The 21138-nt window shown below is 42.5% G+C and overlaps 1 protein-coding gene across 2 annotated transcripts in view; it reads left to right on the top strand.

Moving 5' to 3' along the window:
- Positions 1-17555, top strand: part of LOC147795641 (ubiquitin carboxyl-terminal hydrolase 32-like) — a 46727-nt gene extending 29172 nt beyond the window's left edge. The window contains exons 10-30 of one of the 2 annotated variants that reach the window (XM_087131502.1): positions 412-579; positions 1212-1490; positions 2015-2155; positions 3199-3319; positions 3925-4121; positions 4738-4894; positions 5491-5632; positions 6015-6120; positions 7318-7491; positions 7748-7922; positions 8640-8791; positions 9139-9253; positions 9410-9643; positions 11109-11254; positions 11873-12066; positions 12483-12566; positions 12709-12829; positions 13283-13474; positions 13993-14619; positions 14767-14859; positions 15249-17555. In XM_087131502.1, the coding sequence (XP_086987628.1) occupies positions 412-579; positions 1212-1490; positions 2015-2155; positions 3199-3319; positions 3925-4121; positions 4738-4894; positions 5491-5632; positions 6015-6120; positions 7318-7491; positions 7748-7922; positions 8640-8791; positions 9139-9253; positions 9410-9643; positions 11109-11254; positions 11873-12066; positions 12483-12566; positions 12709-12829; positions 13283-13474; positions 13993-14619; positions 14767-14859; positions 15249-15416 (3786 nt within the window). In that variant the 3' untranslated portion in view covers positions 15417-17555. The remainder of the gene's footprint in view (positions 1-411; positions 580-1211; positions 1491-2014; positions 2156-3198; positions 3320-3924; positions 4122-4737; positions 4895-5490; positions 5633-6014; positions 6121-7317; positions 7492-7747; positions 7923-8639; positions 8792-9138; positions 9254-9409; positions 9644-11108; positions 11255-11872; positions 12067-12482; positions 12567-12708; positions 12830-13282; positions 13475-13992; positions 14620-14766; positions 14860-15248) is intronic. The other variant, XM_087131503.1, reaches the window with a different exon arrangement.
- Positions 17556-21138: the final 3583 nt, after the last annotated feature.

The following is a 21138-nucleotide window of genomic DNA, read 5'->3' on the forward strand; positions in this document are numbered from 1 at the left end:
TTCACCCCCAAATTCAGGATGATCATTCATGTTTTGCTGTTTTTTCGCACTTTGCTGTAACCATTACAGCCCTGCTGCTGGATTGCCTTGTGGAATTTTCCTCATGCCCTAACCTCCCCATGAATTGGGCCCTGGTCACGAACCCTAGTATTGCCTAGACAAGGTTTTAGTCATCTCACATGTTTTGGACACTTTACATGCTATTTTTGATACCCTTTTCTTCTTGTTTCAGTGTCAAAAGCTTGGAACTTCAAATGAAACACCCTGTTTTTCAATTGTAAAGGGAAATTTGGAAACCCTGCTTTCAAATACTAACTTAAACATAGAACTGTTGAAATTGTCCCAGTGAAAAGGTTTGAAAAATGGCTTTTTTATGGTGATGGAAACCTTTCTTGTAATTTCCTGTCACAGGTCTGCCACATCATTCTTGGCCTGAAACCCCAGTCAACAGAAGAGGAGAAAGAAGTCATCCTCGGGTGGGTGGAGCGAGAGAAGAGGCGGGGGCTGAGACTGACACAGACCTGGTACCTCATCTCCATGAACTGGTGGAGGATGTGGAACCACTATGTCGCCCATAAGGTGAGCAGGGAACCAGCTTTTGGGAGGATGTGAACCAGTGAACTATTTTTGAGCCTTGAACAAATTTCAACTATTTTTCACGGATTATAAGAGACTGTTAAATTGTATTCACAAAATAAACAACACATGTTGAATTGAGCTTGAAAGTTAAAAGTCTGGGATATGATGTCAGACTTTTCACTTTTATGAAGTCCGAAGTCATTTTTTTAATAGATGAGGGGGAATGGTGTGTGGTATCAGTTTCAGAGCTGAAAGCATTATTGATTTGTTTCAAATGAACCTCCAAAAAAAGGTAAAAAAAACGAATTGAAACAAGTGAGAATCTTGGGCATCCCAGCAAATACAGGGAGAAGTGTTGTCCATGTTTTCAGAAAACTGAGATTTCCAACATCTTTTGTTCAACTCCATGTCTTAGTCTGAAGATTTATCTACTGTAACAAGTCAGTTGTATGAATATCATTTGTATAGGAATAAAAAATAATATCGTAAATAAAATGGGCCAGTTGCCTGAATGTAGCTTCTTAAAGCATCTACTGTTTGGTTATATCAAAAGGCATGTCAGTAAGATGTTTCATTTAAATGGCTAATTTCTGATTTTCGCTTCATTTGCCTTTTCACTCTTTGTCAACTAGCCGCCCATATCCAACCATTCCAACACCAGTTCTAGCTCTTCCCAGAATTCGGTCAGCTCCCTGAGCCGGCCAGCCAATCAGGCTTGGAGCGAGTCTCGGTCTAGGAGTCCCCTCCTGTCAAGGCGGGGCAACCACCACCACAGCAACGGGACCGGCTTGACACCACACAGTCCTACCCGGTCCCCCAAACGATCAAATTCTGGCAACCAGGGGAGCCTGGGGCCCCCTAAGCCCGGGCTGATTGATAACACCTGCCTCATCATGCCTGACAACAGGAAGGTAAGGTGTCTGCATTTTCATAGTAGACTCATGTAATACTAACTTGATGCTGTATAAAACTTGACACCAAGGTCTCATTTTCATGCAATGGTTTCAGATCAGGGAATGAGTTCTCCACCCTCACCGGCATTCAGTTGTAATCCTCGGTGGAGAGAGGTAATTGCAGTGACATGTCTTGCCCAGGAACACAAGCGTGCATTATTCCTGTTGCCAACGCATGACCATGCGTACAGTTTAACTTTTTAACTACTGTGACTCTTCAATATTGTACGCTCAATGCTTTCTGAAAGCTTATTAGAAAAACTTCCGAACCCATGACCTCCTGTTTATCTATGCAGATGTCACAACCACCGGGCAAGCAGTCGTCAGCTAGCTAGTCCAAATCCCTTGTAGTAGTGGGCATTATAACCCATGAAGTTTGGTTATGCTTTTGCTTGAAAATATTCCTACATATTGCAGAGTAGAGATTCTGCATTTCCGACATGCATTTTATGATTTCATTTATTTTTTGTCACTTCTACTAGGTTGGGACGTTGACCAACGAGGGAGGGCGGTTGAAGCGGACTCCACCCCTCGTCCAGGGCAAAGATTATGAGGTCATCCCGGAGCCTGTGTGGAAAGCTCTCTCTCAGTGGTATGCTGGCGGGCCAGCACTGCCCAGGAATGTAAGTACCCCCTTCAAATATATCTGTTCGGAAGTTAAGGGAATAGGAGGGTGTGTGGATAAACCTAAGTTTTGAAAGAGGCTTGGTTTTTTGGCGGGGGGGGGCAAGGGTAAAGATTGGAAAACTAATGACTTTTTCAGTTCTCAATTTGTGGTCTGAAAGTCTGAATTTTTTAAGCTTGAAGTCTTGAATAATTACGGGAATGACACTGTTTTTTAAACTGTTGATAGAGAATTATTTGGAATTTGCAGTAGTGATTGAGAGTTTTTTGTAATTCTATAAATTTGGTGTCCAATTCCCCCTCCCCTGTTACATCAGGCGTATGATGTTGTACGTTTAGAATGCATTCTTTAATTCCCAAGACTGATTATGTAATGCAAATTACCTTCCCAACAAATGAAAATAGTTTAATAGTTAATTTCAGTAATACATCTTTTGTTAAATGACACAGGTCAGGTGTAACAGGGACAGAAATGTGTCACACGTTGGACCCCACATTTATAGAATGACTCATTTGTAAAAGAAAAAGTACTTGTTATCGCTGAACAGGTAACTAGGAGTGGAGAGTTTTGTTGCCATGGTGATGTTTCCCCAGTTGATTTATTTTATGTCACCATGTTGCCTTGTGCTGTACTAAATCCAGCATTTCTCCCTGAGTAAAACCTATTTACAGGAGATGGGAAACGGTCTAAATCAAAGTAAAATTGGAATATGACATTTAAAGGGATGAGTTTTAAATATACACGCTGGCCCCCAACCAGTGGAAAGGCAGTTGTGACTGCCTCTCTCAAATCATTCAGTGCTGTTTTCTGTCCTCGCCTTAGTGTCTTCTGATGATGAGATTTTGGGTATACACTGGGTATTGGGTATTCAGAAGGTCCGTCCACAGGTGATGGGCCTCTTCCTCTGGACTTGGGAAGAATTAGGCTTTGATGGCAGTGACTGTGGCTATAGGCGTTGGGCACGAATGGCAAAAACCAAAAGCCACAGCCAGATTCAGACACAGCTTCAAAAGGGGCTTCTTCTCTCGTGCTTGGTCTCAGGTGATAGTGCCTTTGGAAGGGGAGCCCAGTGCAACGCTAGAGCTGTACCCAATCAGCGTGCGTCTGCTCAGACATCAGACGGTACAGCAGAGACAGAACGCCTGGAATGGAGTCAATATCGGTAAGCTCCCTTCGTTGGCCCCAACATGGTGAACAATCCACTCTCATTCTCACAAGGATTCCAATGGCTGGTTGGTAAGGCATTTTTATCCAAGTAGACTGGTAAACAGAAGATCACTGTTGGCATCGATTAGAAATAAGCCAAAGTCAAACTAACGATACGGAGGGTTCCAAATCAGTCTCTGGCAGGCCGGTGGGGTTCAAACTAGATGAAAAAAGCTAACAGTAAGGCAAAGTCGGACTAAGTTTAGGGGGAAGGGTTTCCAAATCTCAAATTTCATTTCTAACTTTGAAATTCAGGGATGCTGGTGTGAGGCAAAAACTCTGACTTCAGGATTTTCCATTTGAATTTTTTGGCCAATTACCTGCCTCAGCTTCAATCTTTTCAGGCTGTGGAAACGAAGCTGACAGTTGTCCCTGTGAAACATCCTTGTAGGCCTGTATTGTTCAAACTGAATGAAACTGCTTTCATCTGTTTGGAAGATACTGAGCTAAAAAGTCCAATTGTCAGGATGAAAAATTAGGTGAAGCCACAGACAAAGCTGAGTTTTGGAATAAAAAGGCTTTGACTGAACTTTCATGTGTACCTCCCTTCTCTTCTGCCAGGCAATGTGTCCATCGGGGCCGGGGGCATCAGCTTCGGCCAGAACAACAGCTCGTCCACCCCGCCGGCCCCGAAACGCTACCTGGCCTACACCTCCTGCTTCAGCAAGATGCACACCATGCAGCAGATCTACGAGTTCCTCTCGGTCCGGCTGAGAATCCGCAGTGAGGAGATGAGGCTTTGGAACCTCAAAGATGAGGTAGGTTTAGACAAAAACAATGTCCTCAGGGCATTTTTGGAATTTCACATGCCCTCAGAGTTTGAAGTTCTCGTGGACACCTGGTGCCTTGGTACAGCCCTTCATAGCGACAAGAGAGATATGAGTTGTATTTAAATACCACAGGAGCTTGGTCTGCCAGGTGCCAGTGCAAAAATTCTTAGCATTTTGTGCTCATTCAGATGAAATTAATTGTGCACACTCTCTTCATGCACATGCATATTAATGTCAGCTTGGCCCATACGTTAGGCTGCAAAGTGCTATTTCTGCATGAACGCTGAGAATAACTACCGGTACACCCTTAGTTGTCAAAATCATGAGGTGTTCTATTTGACTAACACCTTTTGTGCCACACGCCATGCTTATCTTTATATACATCATGAAGATGCTTCTTTTTGTGCTCATTTCATCGTAAATCCATTTATTGAGTACACTTAATGATTCAAATTAGTATGTGTGGGCTTCTTGTTTGGTTGGGCTTGGCTACCTCATTAGGTTATACAGCGTTGTTTGCAATCACACATGTCAAGGTAAAATAGAATAATATAAGAAATACACTACATTCACTTATTTTCCTTGTTGCTTTGATGACTTGCAGAACAACCCCATCCTCCTCGAAGATGACTCCAGCACCATGGAGCAGCAAGGCATCTCAGAGGACCAGCCCATGCTTATTGAGGTCAGGAACAAGGACCTGAGTTGGCCGGAGGAGATGTCCCTGCTGGCCAAGAGCAAGCAGGACAAGCAGAAACAGGGTAAGATGTCATCAAGACATCTAGGAACAAGATGACTCAAGAACTTCGGTTCTTTTGTTGAACCCCTTGAGATGTCCGATACTGCTTTAACACCACACTCATGGGTGAAGATTTTCTTAAACTCGAGACATGTAATTTGGCCAGTCATGTCACTCTGTTGGTCGAATGGGCATTAAACCATCTGTTTCTGGTCGCTTGTTTAGTCTATTGATATACACTTGTGTTTGTTAGCCATGTACAGATCGGTAAGCCATGAATGTAGTTGCTTGATCTTCCTCCAACAAGTTCACAGAAGAATAACATTTTAGAAGAGTCTTGAATAAGTTTGGCCGACAAACTGGAGGACCGTTTATGAGAGAAGTCGACGATGATGTAGAAAAGTAGCCTCGGTTAGGCATATTGATATTGATGTACTGTAGTGTGTACTGTTGATGTACTGTATTATGGAAATGTTCTTTACACAAGGTGTAGCTTGGAATTCTAAGAACGTGTTTTCTCGGAATGACCACACCACAGAAACTTTTGCACAGGAAGCTTTTGCTTGGAATGTTAGCTTCCATTGCAGTTGTTTTGTGTTTTGTCCATTCCCCGCACAGTTGTTCGGACCGAGTGTGGCTTGACGGGCATGAGTAACCTTGGCAACACCTGCTTCATGAACGCCGCCATCCAGTGCATCAGCAATACTCAGCCGCTGACGCTTTACTTCAAGTCAGACTCGTTCCTCTATGAACTGAACTCGTGAGTAATGACAGCTTCTAATTTAGGCCCGCAGTCGTGGAACAACTTAGCACAACTTAACAATATAGGCATTGCAAGAATCATTGGGGAACCGATGACGAGCAATGCACATCACATGCAATTTGTGCTGGTACCCTGCTTCTGCTAAGCAAGATGCCTTTGCACTGAGAAAAATTCCATGCTTAGACCTTACATCGGCAGACAATAGCTTCAAGTTACAAATCAGACCGATGAGGCACATTATCCAGGTCCGTTGTAGTTATGGACTGCTAATATTCACAGGTTTAAACTGAGGGCAAAATGTGGATTTCTTTAACACCTAATAGCTCAAAATTCCGAAATGTATGTCATATCAACTGTGACTAAATTTCTTCTTTTCTAGAACCAACCCCCTGGGCATGAAGGGTCATGTTGCTAAGCGGTACGGTGACCTCATCCGGGAGCTGTGGGCTGGCAATGCCAAGAGTGTTGCACCCCTGAAACTCAGAGTAAGACCCTTAAAAACATCTTATTCATGAATAATATAACCCACATTTCATTTTTCCTCGCCTGTAAATGTGCCAATTTGTACCAGGTTCTCCCCCTGAGGGTTTGTGAATTTAGGGCCAGATTATGATTTACCTTTAATAACAAAAACATCCTTCCTGCTCATTGTTGTGTGCCTAACTTAATTGTTGCTGAAGGTAATATGGAGAGTCTCGTTCTGCACTTAGTAAGAGCAGAACATCAGAATATCACATAATGTGATACGGCTGCCAAGCTAATAAGTGAGGCTGAAGTTGACAATGCGCTAAAATGAGCATTTTAATTAACCCTCCTATGCTGAAGTCACTCTTTGGGTCACTTGGTGAACAACTCAAGGAAGCACAGCTGTGTTGTGTTGTGCACTGCACCAACAGTCCCTCACAGGAATATCAGATTGCACTTTTGTGCTGCCCAACAACTGTGTTTCACTGTTTCATGTGCATAATTGTGCAGTAAACCAAATGCAGTGAAGAGGACTGCACAAAAGACCCTGGGTCATTTTGTGCTGGCAATCTACTGTGTACACACTGAACCTGTGCATGTTTGAGTTCCATATAGAAACTACATGCTCACCAGTGACTGTGGGCATTTGTGCACATTTGTGCTGTAAAACCAAAGGAGGGTTGAAGTATAACAATTCAAGACTACCAATTTGGGCAGTAAATTAAATAAGATCTCAAAATTGATTGTTTCCAACTGTAAACAGAGTGGAAAAAAGAAAAAAAGACCCTCTAGGATTGAATCATGGACATCATCAGCACTTAAATTCCATTCTTTCATCTTGTTGGTTATACTAGCCAGCTCAACCGAACTCCATTTTCCCTTCTTGATTCATGTGCCTATTATAAGAACGCTATGTTTATGTGGAGAGGTGGGTCGTCAGATCACATTTTGTATTTGGGAAAAAATGCATGGCATAAATGGAACACACAAAATTGTGTATTAGTATACCACAGAGGACAGGGCATTGTGGTTTTTTTCTGATAAAAAGACATACAATCTAATAACATGCACTTATCGTCAATGTTGGAATTGAGCGGGCTTACCACTGAAAACAGGGAAAAATCTGTCGTTCCATTTGTGTCTGTCGTCTCTGCTTTGGTAAAATCGTGCACATTAATAACTTTGTTAACGATTCATGGGTTTTCCCCCAACACCAGTGGACAATAGCCAAGTACGCGCCACGCTTCAATGGTTTCCAGCAGCAGGACTCACAGGAGCTGTTAGCCTTCCTGCTGGATGGCCTCCACGAGGACCTGAACCGGGTCCAGGAAAAGCCCTACGTGGAGCTGAAGGACAGCGACGGCCGACCGGACGAGGAAGTCTCGCAAGAGGTGAGCACTGTGGTCTGAAAACTCCCTCCTTCTCGAGAGGGTAGCCCAAGATCTGCTGCCACATTGGGCACTGATGCCCTTTGGCATAGCATTGAAATCTAGTTTGTTAAATCACACCTTTTTAATACACTTTAAGATGCATAGTCAGAAAAATTATCACTGTTGATATATTGGCAGCATAGGCAGAAGATAAGAAAGCACAAATTTTCCAGCATGCACTGCTAATGGAGGTACTTGTGTTTTGTGCCCTCACTAGGCATGGGAAAACCACCTGAGGCGGAACCAGTCTGTCATCGTGGACTTGTTCCAGGGTCAGCTCAAGTCACAGGTCCGTTGCAAGACCTGTGGTCACACCAGCGTCCGCTTTGATCCCTTCATATTCCTTTCCCTCCCCTTGCCCATGGAGAGCTCCATGCACGTGGAGATTGTAGGTGAGTCCCCTCATTTGGTTAACCACAGCAGTGCCCAATTGATATAATTAGCCCATTTGGAACGCTGACAAGTGCCGTTGGCAAATATATCTGATTTCAAATCAAAGGTTGCATATGAATCTGTTTTCTAGATCTATTAAGTCTAGGTCTTCACTCCATTGGAATATATAGAGATGCCCCGACAACAAACATAGCCGTAGCCAACCCAGCCGTTGACTGCTTCACAGTTCAAAGACATTGGAAGCCATCACTGCTTTTCTGGCCAATAGGGTGTTGTGATATGCCAAATTGTGTGCTTGTATCACATATAAAAAAGCATGCATGAGTGTAGTGCCAGTGGAGTTACACTGTTTCTTTTGGGCCCAAATTTTACGGCGCTGCTTAGTGCACGATTTCACGCTAACAGAGGCTCCACGTATTTCATTGAGACTGTAAGCAATAAGCACTTTGTGACGTAACAATAAAAATCGCGCAGCCATTAGCGCAACCATGCCAAGCCAGTTTTGAATCAGAATGCTGAGATTTAAATGTGAGTGCTGAGTTGCCAAAGTTAGTAGTCAGTGTTTGATACGAGCGCAGATCACTCAATCTCAAACCTGGGCACTCAAGTTACAAACAGTCCATTTTGCAGGCTAAAACCAAAGTTGGCAAGCTACCTTGTCACATCAACAGTTGTCAACGATGGTTATTGTCAATTTTTTTTTCAATCCTCGTCAGTTGTTCGGCTGGACGGCTCAGTTCCCATCAAGTACGGCTTGAGGCTGAACATGGAGGCCAAGTACAAAGCCTTCAAGAAGCAGCTAGGAGAGCTGTGCGACCTGCAGCCGGACCAGCTACTGCTGGTGGAGATTGGAGGGGCTATGGTCAGGGTAAGAGAACAAATCCTGCAAGATTGGATAAAGCCGTGGGACACTTTTCTGTGATCTCTTTGAGGTTTGAAAATGCAAATGAAATGTAAAACATGTTTCTTTTTCTGCCAGGATCAAGTTTCTAGCCCTTTTTAACTGTTTTAGAATTATTTATGATTATTTACATTGTACAGGATTCTTTTGAAGATCTTTGACTCAAAAAAGGCGCTGGCCATTCGAAAGTAATTTGGTTGGTTGGGTCACATTGTGCAAATGACAATTGTCATTTTTTTTCTTATTAGAATTTCGGTTTTTCACAGTAAAGCCACTTTCTTTGTGATAAAGCAACATAATGTTTCTCTCTGCAGAGTTTTCCATCGGACGCACAGAAAATTCGGACATTACTAGGGGGCCTTTTGTACTGCTACGAAATTCCATTAGTTACAGCGACGGTGGCAAATAAACAATACATGAGTACACAGGGTGAGTTGACAAGTCGATGGCAAACAAAGCCTCCTCTGAAGTGATTGTGGTTTCTTTTAGTCACGATTGTAGTGTTTATCACTGCTTATATCATGCGCAGAGATTATATCATTTTCTATCTTGATTGGGACTAACTTAATCCTTATTTCATTCCAGCCACCATCCAATCCGAAAGCCTCATCAATCTCCAGCCGTTGCCTCCTATCAACTCGCCAGCCCCCTGTGCCATTGGCACCACCCAGCCGGCCCCACCCAATGGGGTGGTCCGCTGCAATCACCAAGCCACCAGCATCAGCATGACCCGCGTGGGAGGGGCGGAGATTGGGGCAGCGGCTCGTCTGAACGGAGAGGCGGAACAGAGCGAGCCCAGCCGACCAAACGGTGACGTGGGTGAGTTCTCTAGGTTAACCACTTGCTGCCGGGTTCAATTGAAATGGTCGTGCACAAATACAGGCGTTTGTCATGATTTTCCATTTTCAAAATTCTTCAAAAATTAATTGCTTCATTTACTGGATGTTTACACCCACATGAATGACTGTCTGGTGGCTACTCTAATCTGATGGGCAACATCTATTGATGCCCGTGTATTTCAGCCTGGCCTGCTGCCTTGTAAAGAGAGCCCAGATTGTGCGGTGTTGCGTAATTTTCTTTTGTTCTTGAAACTAGAGCAGTTTGCTGCTGGCATCTTTTTCAGTGGGGAGAGATTAGCGTGCAGTGATATTGTGTTGCTCAGCACTGCAGCACTGGAGAGCTTTTGTCCGTGGTTGTAATCCTTCGTAAAGAATGCCACAAATAGTAGTATAGTGTTTCAAAAAAAAGGATGGATTACCTCCGCTATTGACTACTGAAAAAATGCTTTTCAAGTTCCAGCAGCTCGGTCTTTTGTTCAGAGTGTGGTCTTTCGTTACAAGACAAGACTCCTTTGTCCGATTTCGGGCTCCCCGGCTATGCGTACCAACATAAGGTACCCGATATCGGATCCCCTTGTGCAAAGTGGTTAACACTGACACATAAGAGCACACTTTACAATTATTTTCACTGAACCAGTTCATGCCAGAGGAAATATGCATCAGTGTGTGTTATGTTTGGCTGTATTTCAAATTTGGGTTAATATATCTTGCCATTTTAAAAAATTGAGATTTTCAAGCGGACAACCTGTGTCCATACTATGTTGAAGTGCTTGTTTCTCATTGTTTGATTCATATTTCCTAGAACCACTTAGCAGAAAACATCACTGAGTCAATTTGTTACGTGAAGCCCAAAACAGATGAGAACCAGTCAAAAACTGATGCAGATGGCATAGGACCTGAGCAGTTAACCAGTTTTTGCTGAACAGATACAATTAATGCATTTCTTTGCCAAGCGAATGCTTGAAAGTTAGCCCCGGTGTTGCAATTTCAAGACGTTAATATGGCCGTTTCACAATAGTGCATCACCAAGAGTTTACAACACATTGGCCAATCACAACGCGCGAAATCTGTTGACCAAATGCGCATTTGGAAAGGGTCGACACATTTCGCGCATTGTGATTTGCCAACGCATTGCAAACTCTTGGTTGTGCACCGTTCTGAATCGCCCGTATTGTATAAAATTTAGGGGTTTGAATCCGGCCTGTATGTGGCATTGTACTGCATCTTTGCCATAGGGAAGACGTATTATTCGTGTTGTTATTTAAGGCAGAGATGGTAATTAGATTTGATTAATAGAGAAAACAATTCTGGATGGAAAATAACACCCAAAAAAAATGCAAAACTCAAAAAAAAAAATTGGTGTTTAGATCTCTGCACTACTTTAGACGTGAAATTTTTTTTGATGTGTTGCTTAAGTACCTTCTCCATTAATTTTCTCTGATTAGTTTTGGAGCGGCTTGGAGATTCCAGCACCCCTGTCAAGCAGCACAGCCGCACTCCCAGCACGGCTAGTGCCGCCAGCAGCGTAGGAGCCCCTCAGCCCGTGGTGTACAGCTTTGAAGGTTTCGTCATCGCCATGCATCGCAAGATGGTGAGCCTGGGAAGGAAGACCTTAGGAACCTTGATCTCTTACTGCGCACATTCACATCCGTCGTTGCTGTGGCATGGTTTTAGGCGGGCCTGCTTTCCAGGGATCAGCTGATGCCCCCGAAGCATAACGGTTTTAAGAACATGCCGCTGGTTTCCTCCACAGCGGAGGATTTTGAAGGATTTGAAAAGGTTCCTAGACAAATGGCCAGAGAGTTGAAATTAATCAGACAAAAACTGCAAGAATCGGTAGACTTTACCTACTGTTTCTGTTTTGAGGAAGTCTGCCCAATTTATGAATTGTCACTTTGTTGTATACAACTCCTGCAGCAATCCCCGTCATTTGATTGGTGGATCGTTGATCACATGGCATTGAATTATATGTACCAACACATTATTTGTATGCCATGAAGCAATGTCCGCAATAGTTTTGGTGCACCAGGAAGTAATGTATCCTCCATAGACTTCACTGTTCAGTTGATGCAATGGTAAGTGGTGCGGCAACAATATGTCACTTCGCAGTGCGATGCACAAAATGATCTTTGCAGTATTGAAAATCCCCTTAATTAGCAGATGCAGGGGTTCGCTGTTGACCTTGTTTTGTTGTTGGGTTTGTCTCCAGATCCGCATGGACATGTACTTCCTGTCGTGGCAGAAATCGAGGCCGTGCCTGTTTGGCATCCCGCTCATCCTGCCCTGCGTGGCCTCCTCCACCACGCACGAGGAGCTGTACGCATCGGTGTGGAAACAGGTCAACCGGCTGGTCAGTTCCACGGCACCCATGGAGAACGGCCACAAGAACCACGCAGAGGACGGGTGAGTCAGGGCTGGACATGGGCTCAACCATTGAAAAAAGTCGCTCAGCAACATATGCTGGCCAGTCACCGGCCAAAAAAGGCACACATTGTATATGGCTTTTCACAGGTTCACAGCGAGTTTTTTTTTTTTAACCACAATAATTGCGCTTCTGTTGGAATATCATGTATCCAGTGAATTTTGCCCTTACAGTCACCATTCTGTGCTTACAGCACACAGGTACAAAATTCAGCGCTAGATTGGATTACTTTCTGTCAGTGAGTTGACCCGTTTCAGCACATCTTTTTGTTTGTCTCCACGGAAAATAAAAATCAACCTGTGCACACTGCTTGGCATTTGGCAGCTTCTGCATTTTACTGATCTTTTGTTTTGAGTAACAATGTTTATGACGGAGCACTTGCTGCATTTATTGCTAGTGACAGTCCACGCCACAGTTACCCTTTCACCTTGAAGGCTGTACAGAAGGACGGAATCACATGCGCATGGTGCCCTTGGTACAGGTGAGAAATTTCCTCCTACTTTGAGGATAACGTTCTTGCTTTCTTTAAGCGAGTCAGAAGATTCCTTAAAATTGCCTTTAACCTACAAGACGTTTTTTTTTTTGGTGTTTACATTTGCATGGCTTCATATTGCGTTTGATAGATTTTGTCGTGGCTGTGAGATTTCTTGTACGTCAGACCCCTTCACCTCCGGAACAACTTTCTTGGCCATTGACTGGGACCCAACCGCTTTGCACCTGAGGTATCAGTCCTCACAAGAGAGGGTGAGTTTGGAAGAGCACGAATGAGGTGGGCCATTTTGAGTGACAGGTCAAGAGGCAGTCACACTGGGCTTCGGCCAAAAGAACTAAGGGATAAAAATGAAGAAAATTACAATTTTTGATGGTTCAGTCCAGTTGCTACCTTTATTTCCATCCTCAGGCACATACCTCTTTCATAGAGACGCAATGGCTCGATATTTTCACTTAAAACCAGTCACATGCATTTAGTCCCAAGTTCCAGTCAAGCTGTGGTCAAACCTCCTGATGATTTCCCCCACCTGACTTTCTGCTAAGCATTCCGATACACGTTGCTTTTGATAATCAATGATCGCCACTGACGTCACCCTGCTGGTCAAGAGTCACTCAACTTGGCGAGTCCAGCTGCAGTTGCCGAGTGGAAATTTTGTTCAATCTCAGTCAGCACTCTCCAACGTCACCATTTTTGTGTATTCCAAGGTGGTGACGGAACACGAGAGCGTGGAGAAGAGCCGCCGACTCCAGACAGAACCCATCAGCCTCGACGACTGCCTGCGAGCCTTCACCAAGGAAGAGGAATTAGGAGAAGACGAGCTGTACTATTGCTCCAAATGCAAGCACCACAGGCTGGCAGTCAAGAAGCTAGACATCTGGAGGCTACCCCCAATACTAGTAAGCATCCAGAATTTCCGACATAATTTACTTTTCTTTCATTAAGTATTTCCTTCATTAAGTCCCAACTGGCGTAAATTGGTCCTTGGTGGACGCCTTGGGCCTCATTTTGTGGGGATGGAAAAAATCCACAAATTTTATTGAACACACAAACTCTTCGCCTAGCCAAAAAGGGTTGTCGGCCTCTCAATACGTGTTCTTATCTTGGTCAATATTTGTATAGGACACAAAGTTGCTCAGCAGTTTTTCTACTTCGTAAGGTTTGATCTATTCGGGTCTGTATGGCTCAGCGACTGTTACTTTTAAAACTAGGGACATGATGTCCGTATTTGTTTCATGAGCAAAGACAGTGATATTAGGTAAAAGCATGGAGTAAATCTGTGTAATATCCTTTCATTATAATTTTAAGTGGCATTACTTTTATTAAACAATTCTGTGATTAAAAAAGTGGATTTCTGATTCTCAAAACATGTCAACTTTGCAAACGGTTCGACTGAAATTTCTTTGTTCATTCACAGGTTATTCATCTCAAGAGGTTCCAGTTTGTCAATGGTCGCTGGGTCAAATCGCAGAAGATTGTCAAGTTCCCCAAGGAAAACTTTGACCCCTCCAATTTCCTGGCTCCCCGCAATCCGTTGGACTTCCGGAACTTGATCATCGGCCGGCAGCGACCCCGCAGCGAGATGATGGAGCTGATCCAGGGGAAGGAGGAGGGAGGAAAGTTGGAGGAGGAGACTACGGGGAAAGGGGAGGGGGACAGCCTTGGTCCCCAGGGAGGGGTGAGCGTCAACGCCATCAAAGTTAACGACAGGTGCGCGGGGAAGGACAGAACGGACAGCAACTTAGAGTGCACCTGTGGCGGTCACACCCAACCAGTGCAGCCAGCGCCCCCCGACAACAAGGACTGCGACTCGGGCACAGCAAACCACAGCGAGAACTCGTCTGACGGCAATAGCGGCGATGGGAGCGCGCCGAGCTCCGGGGATGAGGAGATGGGCGGGCGGGGCAAGCTGGCAAGGCAGCGGTCAGTCTTGACCCCACCCACCGACGCGACGGATGCCCACCCACTGCTCAAAGAAGAAATAGAAGACGACAAGGACGAGCATGGACTGAGCCCCAGTCTCTACAACCTCTACAGCATGGCCGTAAGTGCTGCTGCAACAACCTTTTATCATTCAGATATCAAACTGTTGATCAGTCAGACCCCTTCTTTTATCAATCACAGTTTTCAAACTCTCCAAGGATTGGAAAGCATTGGAGCATAATTTGTGTTCTTTATTATTGACGTGCAGTGTCACAGCGGAATTCTGGGTGGTGGTCACTACGTTGCCTATGCGGTCAACCCCAATAAGAAGTGGTACTGTTACAACGATAGCAGCGTTAAGGTCAGTGAGTTCTCTTCTTCCTCTAACGTCCGCTAGGCTATAAGCTATAACTATAAATGACTATAAAACCAAAAGGCTTCACTGAATTTAACTGAATTTTCTCAGATACACTCTTATTGGATGTTTGTATGCACATGCCAGGTTTCAATAATATTGAACACAGGTTGACCAAGTTCTTGGGGTGTGGAAAATGGACATCCCACTTCCATGGAAAAGATCATTAAAACAAATATCAGGAACAATTCAAGTTCCCCTCCCCCACAGCTGGAGAATGAGATTAGTCAAAAGTTTCCCACAATGCGCTGTAAAAATGGCCTTTTCATGTAAACCTCTTGGTGGTGCACTTTACTGTGAATTTGTGTTTTTCATGACCTCTGACCCTTGAACAGGAAGTTAAGGACGAGATCGACAAGGACAATGCCTACATGCTATTCTACGAGCGGCACGGGCTGAGCTACGCTGACTTCATCCCCGACGTACGGGGGAAGGAGCCGGACACCACGCCCATCGACGATGACATCGAGGCGGACTACCGGCGCTTCTGCGTCATCCAATGACTAGCGGAGCGGGGCAAGTTGGGGGCAGTGGTAGGGTCGTGGCTACTCTGGCTCTGGATGGCGGCGCGCTACGGCTTGCATGCCTGCAACGCCATGATCAAGCGCTGAAGACATGGTTTCTCATCTCTTATACACCCTCTCTCTCTTGTTTTCTCCCCAGTGTCACTTCTCTCTTTCAGATCTGTGTGACATTCCTGGTCATTTTCTCTGATCCCCAAACATTCTTTGTTTTAAAGCCAATAGTTCGGAGTTCTAAGCTTGAAACCCAAGTCAAATTTTCCTTTTTTTTCTGAGGTCTAATATAACCTAGTTCCTTTCTGCATTGTAACAGGGCTCCATTTGGTAAATGTAAAATGACCAAGGTTTTAGTCACACACTTTCTTCCACTCAGACACGTTTTTACGCATTGCTGACTAAATTTGAAAACATGGGGTTTGATTGGAAATAGGATACATTTTTGCGCCTGTAGTAAAAATCCTCAGTTTCCGTACTTTTCATTTTTGTACTGTCTGAAGAGAAAGTGAGGTTTTTATGCTTTTGGAATAAGTACTTAACTTTATTGTTTAGCAGTCAACAGTCCTCATCGAGTTCCGCCAAGCCAGATGTGTTATAAAAGGCTTGCATCTCAAAATACCTCTGACCAATCCTGACTTGTTTTTGTCAGGTTGTGGCAACAATTCAATCAGTTCATTTCCACCTCAGGAATCAGTCAATCACATGGGTCATTTGGCGTGGGAGTGCCAATTCAACGGAGTTGATTGGCCACGTTACTCATTCAGTGTACCCTGTGAGCTAAATTGGTGAGTTAGTTTTGTTACTTCAGGAAACAATGCTTGTGCAAGTAACAAATTTAAGCAAATCAAAAAGTTCCACCTACCCCCAACCCTTGCCCCTATAAACAGAACATGTAATTTGAGTGGGAAATGATCTGTTTGTTCGTTGACTATGATTTTTGTTCTTTTGAAGTCTTTCAGTACCATTAAGCTGGTATCTTTCTCCACCCCAAAAAATACAATCTTGGAAATCTTTCTCTGGAAAAAAATCTCGCTCTTCAGTTCATTTTTCTTTTCTTGACAAAAGGAGAAATTAAAAAAATCAGTCTTCAATGTTGATTCAGAAGTAGAAAGGTCAGGCCACATAAATTTTCAGCCCAGCTTGTCTCGCAAGAGTTAAGTTATGTAAATATATCTTTCTTTTAAGCATAAAATGTTGTTGGAGCGGTACTGAAACATTGTGCATATTTTAAATCATCAATTCAGGCATAAAGTTGATATCTGACACACATGTACAATTTCAGCTGTTAAAATACACAAATGGCATCTATTTATTGATCAGACAGAACGTTGTTGAAGAAACCACATGCATTTGTGATGTTTTTACCACAAACTGGTTTGTATATATGTATGTTTGATGTTATTGTCAAACATACAGTGCACTGCTGATGTCTAGTTGTTAATATGCATGCCTTACTGTGGTACTACTTTGATTTTTCTTGATACAATATTTTGCATAAACTCATTACCAAAAATCCATCATTGCTGTCACACTGATTCTTTTGCATTTTCCAAGTTTGGGTTTCAAAATTGGCAGGTTTTTTGTGTCCAGGCAGTTTTTCTTTCTATTTTAATCACTCAGAAATAGAAGGACGTTTTGTGACCAGATTTTGAGCCAAATTCTGTAAGCAGAAATTGGTCAGGGGGACATTAACTGGATCAGCAATAATTCTGTGAACCAACCTAAAAATGCATTACCCATTGCAGGGCAATATGACTGGTGTTCTGATTTCGCATAGCAGATGTTTTCCATGCTTATTCTTCGGCTCGTGGAACCTTCTGTTAAAACTGGCAGGAGAATTGAATATTGGATAGAATGCAGAGACACTACGACAAAAACCCCAAAGGATCACAAACTGGGGGAGGGGGCTCTGTCTGGCAGTGTTGTAGTCAAGTATTTTTCAAGTACCAAGATTCTTTACCAAATCTTGAACTCGGTGAGAGGAAATGTAGCTGGAGTACACGGGCATTCGATGGTGAATACACAAAGGTAAGACTTCAGACACCCCTAAATTGTGTAAAATTGAAGTTTTAAGGAGAAAAGTACTTGGAAAGTACTCGGCCGAGTACTTTCCAAGTAATTTTGCCCAACAGTAAAGGCAGAAAAGTTGACTCTTTTTCGTAACTTTCAGTCGTGAGAACACTACAAGTTAACCATCTGCGTGGTGTGCAGCTCACACATTTTTTTTTAACCAAAAAATTCACATTGGCCTAAATATTTACTCACTTAATTTAAAACTTGTAAATCGGTGCACTCAGTTATATTTCATGGTCAATGCTTACCAATATTTTAAAATTACTTTATACTTGAAAACTAAGCGTTGTATATTTTATCAATAGTTGTCTGATGATGTCTTGTATTGAGTATTTTTTACACAGAATTAAAAAGTAAGTAAAGACTTTAATGGTTATATATATATTTATATATATGTATGTGTACAAATGTGGCAGCTGTGATATATGTTGTGTAAATAAGTACAAATTGAAGGAAGAGGATCTGGAATGGTTGAAAATGATCTCAATTTTATTACGAACATTCTACAGAGAAGATGAGATCTAAGACAAAAAGTGTCGGTTAACCTTTCGTGTAGAAATCACAGTGCACTTTTGAAGGTTAAAGTCCTTAAACAGTGTATGCGTACATGGACATGGTGAGAGCTGTTATCAGTGGCACAAATGCACAGGGGCAAGAATAGGCCATCAATGGTGGGGGGGGGGGAAACTCCAATCAACGTGCCACATTTATACAACTTATTTTTGCTTTAAAAAGAGAGAGAGACCCATTTTCTGTAAATCCATTTTTGTGAGGTAATCCCTTGTGCTGTGAATGAGTTTATTACAGAGAACATGGATGCCACCAGCCTTTGACAGACTACAGTCATTCCGTTTTTTATTTTGTAATGAAACATGTATGGAAGTCCGAACCAGAAGTGCATTTTGATAAGTTTTTACATCTGACCATTTTTTAGAGGACCAGGATTGCCCAAAAAAAAAAAAAGTTGCTTTGTACTTTCAAAAACAGGGCAAAGTCACTGGAGCCATCTTTGAGCAGTGACTTTTTTGTTTTGAATAATAGCAAACCACAGACCACGGTTTGTCTGTCCAGATTTGGTGCTTACATATTTTGAGACCTTCCTGAAGATTTGAAAATATAACTTCAAAATCTTGTTTGAAAGTGAGAATGCCAAACCGATATTTCCAGGCGATGCTGAATCAGATCCTCATTTCATTCCAGCTAGTCATGAGCGATTCTTAACGAAAAGAAATCTCATCACACTTTAACACGCCGTACCGTAACTGCCAAATACACGGCTACTTAATACAATGCAGAGAGAAAACTGGGGGCGGGGGGGGGGCTCACATTAGATTAAAATTAACGTTTGCACTCACTAACCTTAGTTTTCATTCATCCCCACTTTCCACCATTCTGAAGTAGTGATATTTTATTCTCGTACAACTCAGTGAAAAAGCTATTGTTTAAAGATACAAAATGCAGACATTTCATTCGAAATGATGTGAAGACTGACTGCCTGCTTTTCACAATGCATCATCACAGATTTGCATTTTTATGGGTGTGACATGTATTTTGTTGTATTGTAGTTTGGGGGGGTCGTTTTTCCCTTTTTCACATAGTTTGAATCAACTGAAAATGATTATACATGCGTTAAATTGTTTTAGGCTCAATTGAACTTGTTTTTCTGAAACTTATGCATGGACGGCTGACTAAGGATTACTTGTGCCGTAGATCGCCAAAGCTGTCCCAAAATGAACATTTCAAAAATATATGTATTTGTCCTTTTGCTTTGAAAGAGGTTCAAGGAAGACAGTGCTGGAGTCAGCTGTAAGTAAATAAGTCCTCAGGAATGAATTAAGACTTCCAAAATTGTGATCAGTTTCACTGTAGTCTTGTTAAAAAATGAAACAGAGCCAGAGTTATTCAAGCCAATTCTTGAAAACAAAAGGCAAATGACATTGGAATTTGAATAGATTTACAAACTGGAGGTAGACTGTGAAATTCTTTTAAATACTGTGCAGTAGGTCCCTTTGATGTTCAAGCAAAAAAATACAATGGCAGATTTGAAACTCAAGCAGGTTTTGGTCATTGTTTAGAAAATATTAAAACGGAAACATTTCAGATTGGTGTTCGTAAACTTACAAAAGGCCTTTTCACATTAGACAAATCTCAGGGTTAACATAGGGTTGATGTAGGATCGAAATGGGCAACCCTGTGCTTACCCTGCATCAACCCCAAGACTGACCTCAACTCGGGTTGAACTCAACCCTGCTCCGGACCAGGTTTGATATTTTTTCAGCCTGGGTTGAAAATCATTTGTGCTCAGTTGAATGCCCCTGATAAGCTCAGTTCCCATGAAACAAATGTGAAATGACGCCAGGTTGAATGTGGGGGTGAAATATCAAATTTTTAATCCAGGCCGGCCATGGGTTCGCCCTGGGTTAAGTTCAACCTGGTGCGCAGTGTGAAGAAGCCGAAAGGAAATGCATTTGAACAGTGAACAGTTTCTTAGCAGGGGTGCATTCTGGGAAGGTTGTCATACTATGTCTTAATGTGCTGTAATGTTATTTGTCTGGAAATTTGCACAGTGTCGGATTTTGTGAAATGCAGATGTGTCACACATGTTGTTTGCATCACAATACAAGCTTTAATACACTTGAGCCACATGGCAGGCAGTTTTTCGTGTTTTCACACGTCAGCGGTTGCCAAGTATTTATATATGTATTTAACACATGACAGTTTTTTACAACTTGTGGGTCTATGGAGCATTGGTGTTCGTAAATAAAATTTGCAGTGAATTTATATCAATTTTTTCACTATCATCCTTGGCATGTGTGACAAGACTTTTTAACCTCTTGAAGGATAAATGGTGTACTCTGAACATAGGGCAATAATGTCACACTGGGAGGTGATAAAATGCATTGTGCCACATTAAATCAATTGGTAAATGGCTCAGTGGTTTAAAAGACTGCTCAGTAAAACATGCCGATTAGTGCAAATGCCTCTGATACTGTTTTTTTCAAAATCTGCATTTGCAGAGAGATTCGTTGTAAACGAGTTTACTGAATGATGTGATAAATTTGTCCTGTCCAAACTGTGACGTTTTGACCACAGACATTTACTAGTAACAAAACAAATTTGGATTTTGTATAACTGTTGACAAGAACTGTGTCGTGCGGACTGTTGGTGTGAATTACATACACAAACTGAAAGCAAAAAACTACTTGTGTTTGTAGATTGATTCTGTGACGTGGGGAAGGGAGCGAATATTGTCTTTGTATTAAAAAAAATGTACAAATTACCGAAAAAGATGTAATTTTTGGAATAAAAGTAATCCACGAATTGGAAACACAGTGTGTTGGATACTTTTCTGTTGGAATGTTATACATGCAGCAATAATAAAGTACTGTCAAAGGCACCAACCACTCCTAATACCTTAGCTATCATTCTCTGGACTGTTACCATTCTTCCAAAATTTTTCACTGATGTGAAATTTACTTGACATTTTCTGATTCTGTTTGTGCTGTCAGAGAAATAACTGGACTTTTCCGATTTTGTTTCTGAGCTGTTGATATTGAGTCTTCATGTTACATACTCATAGAGACAAAAAATACCAAGTCACCCAAGTTTTGTACACCAACTTCAGTGTATGAAA

This window comes from Acanthaster planci, unplaced genomic scaffold (genome assembly GCF_054643075.1).
Source record: "Acanthaster planci isolate LZ-2023a unplaced genomic scaffold, COTS_SCS Contig1, whole genome shotgun sequence".
In the NCBI taxonomy this organism is placed as follows: domain Eukaryota; kingdom Metazoa; phylum Echinodermata; class Asteroidea; order Valvatida; family Acanthasteridae; genus Acanthaster; species Acanthaster planci.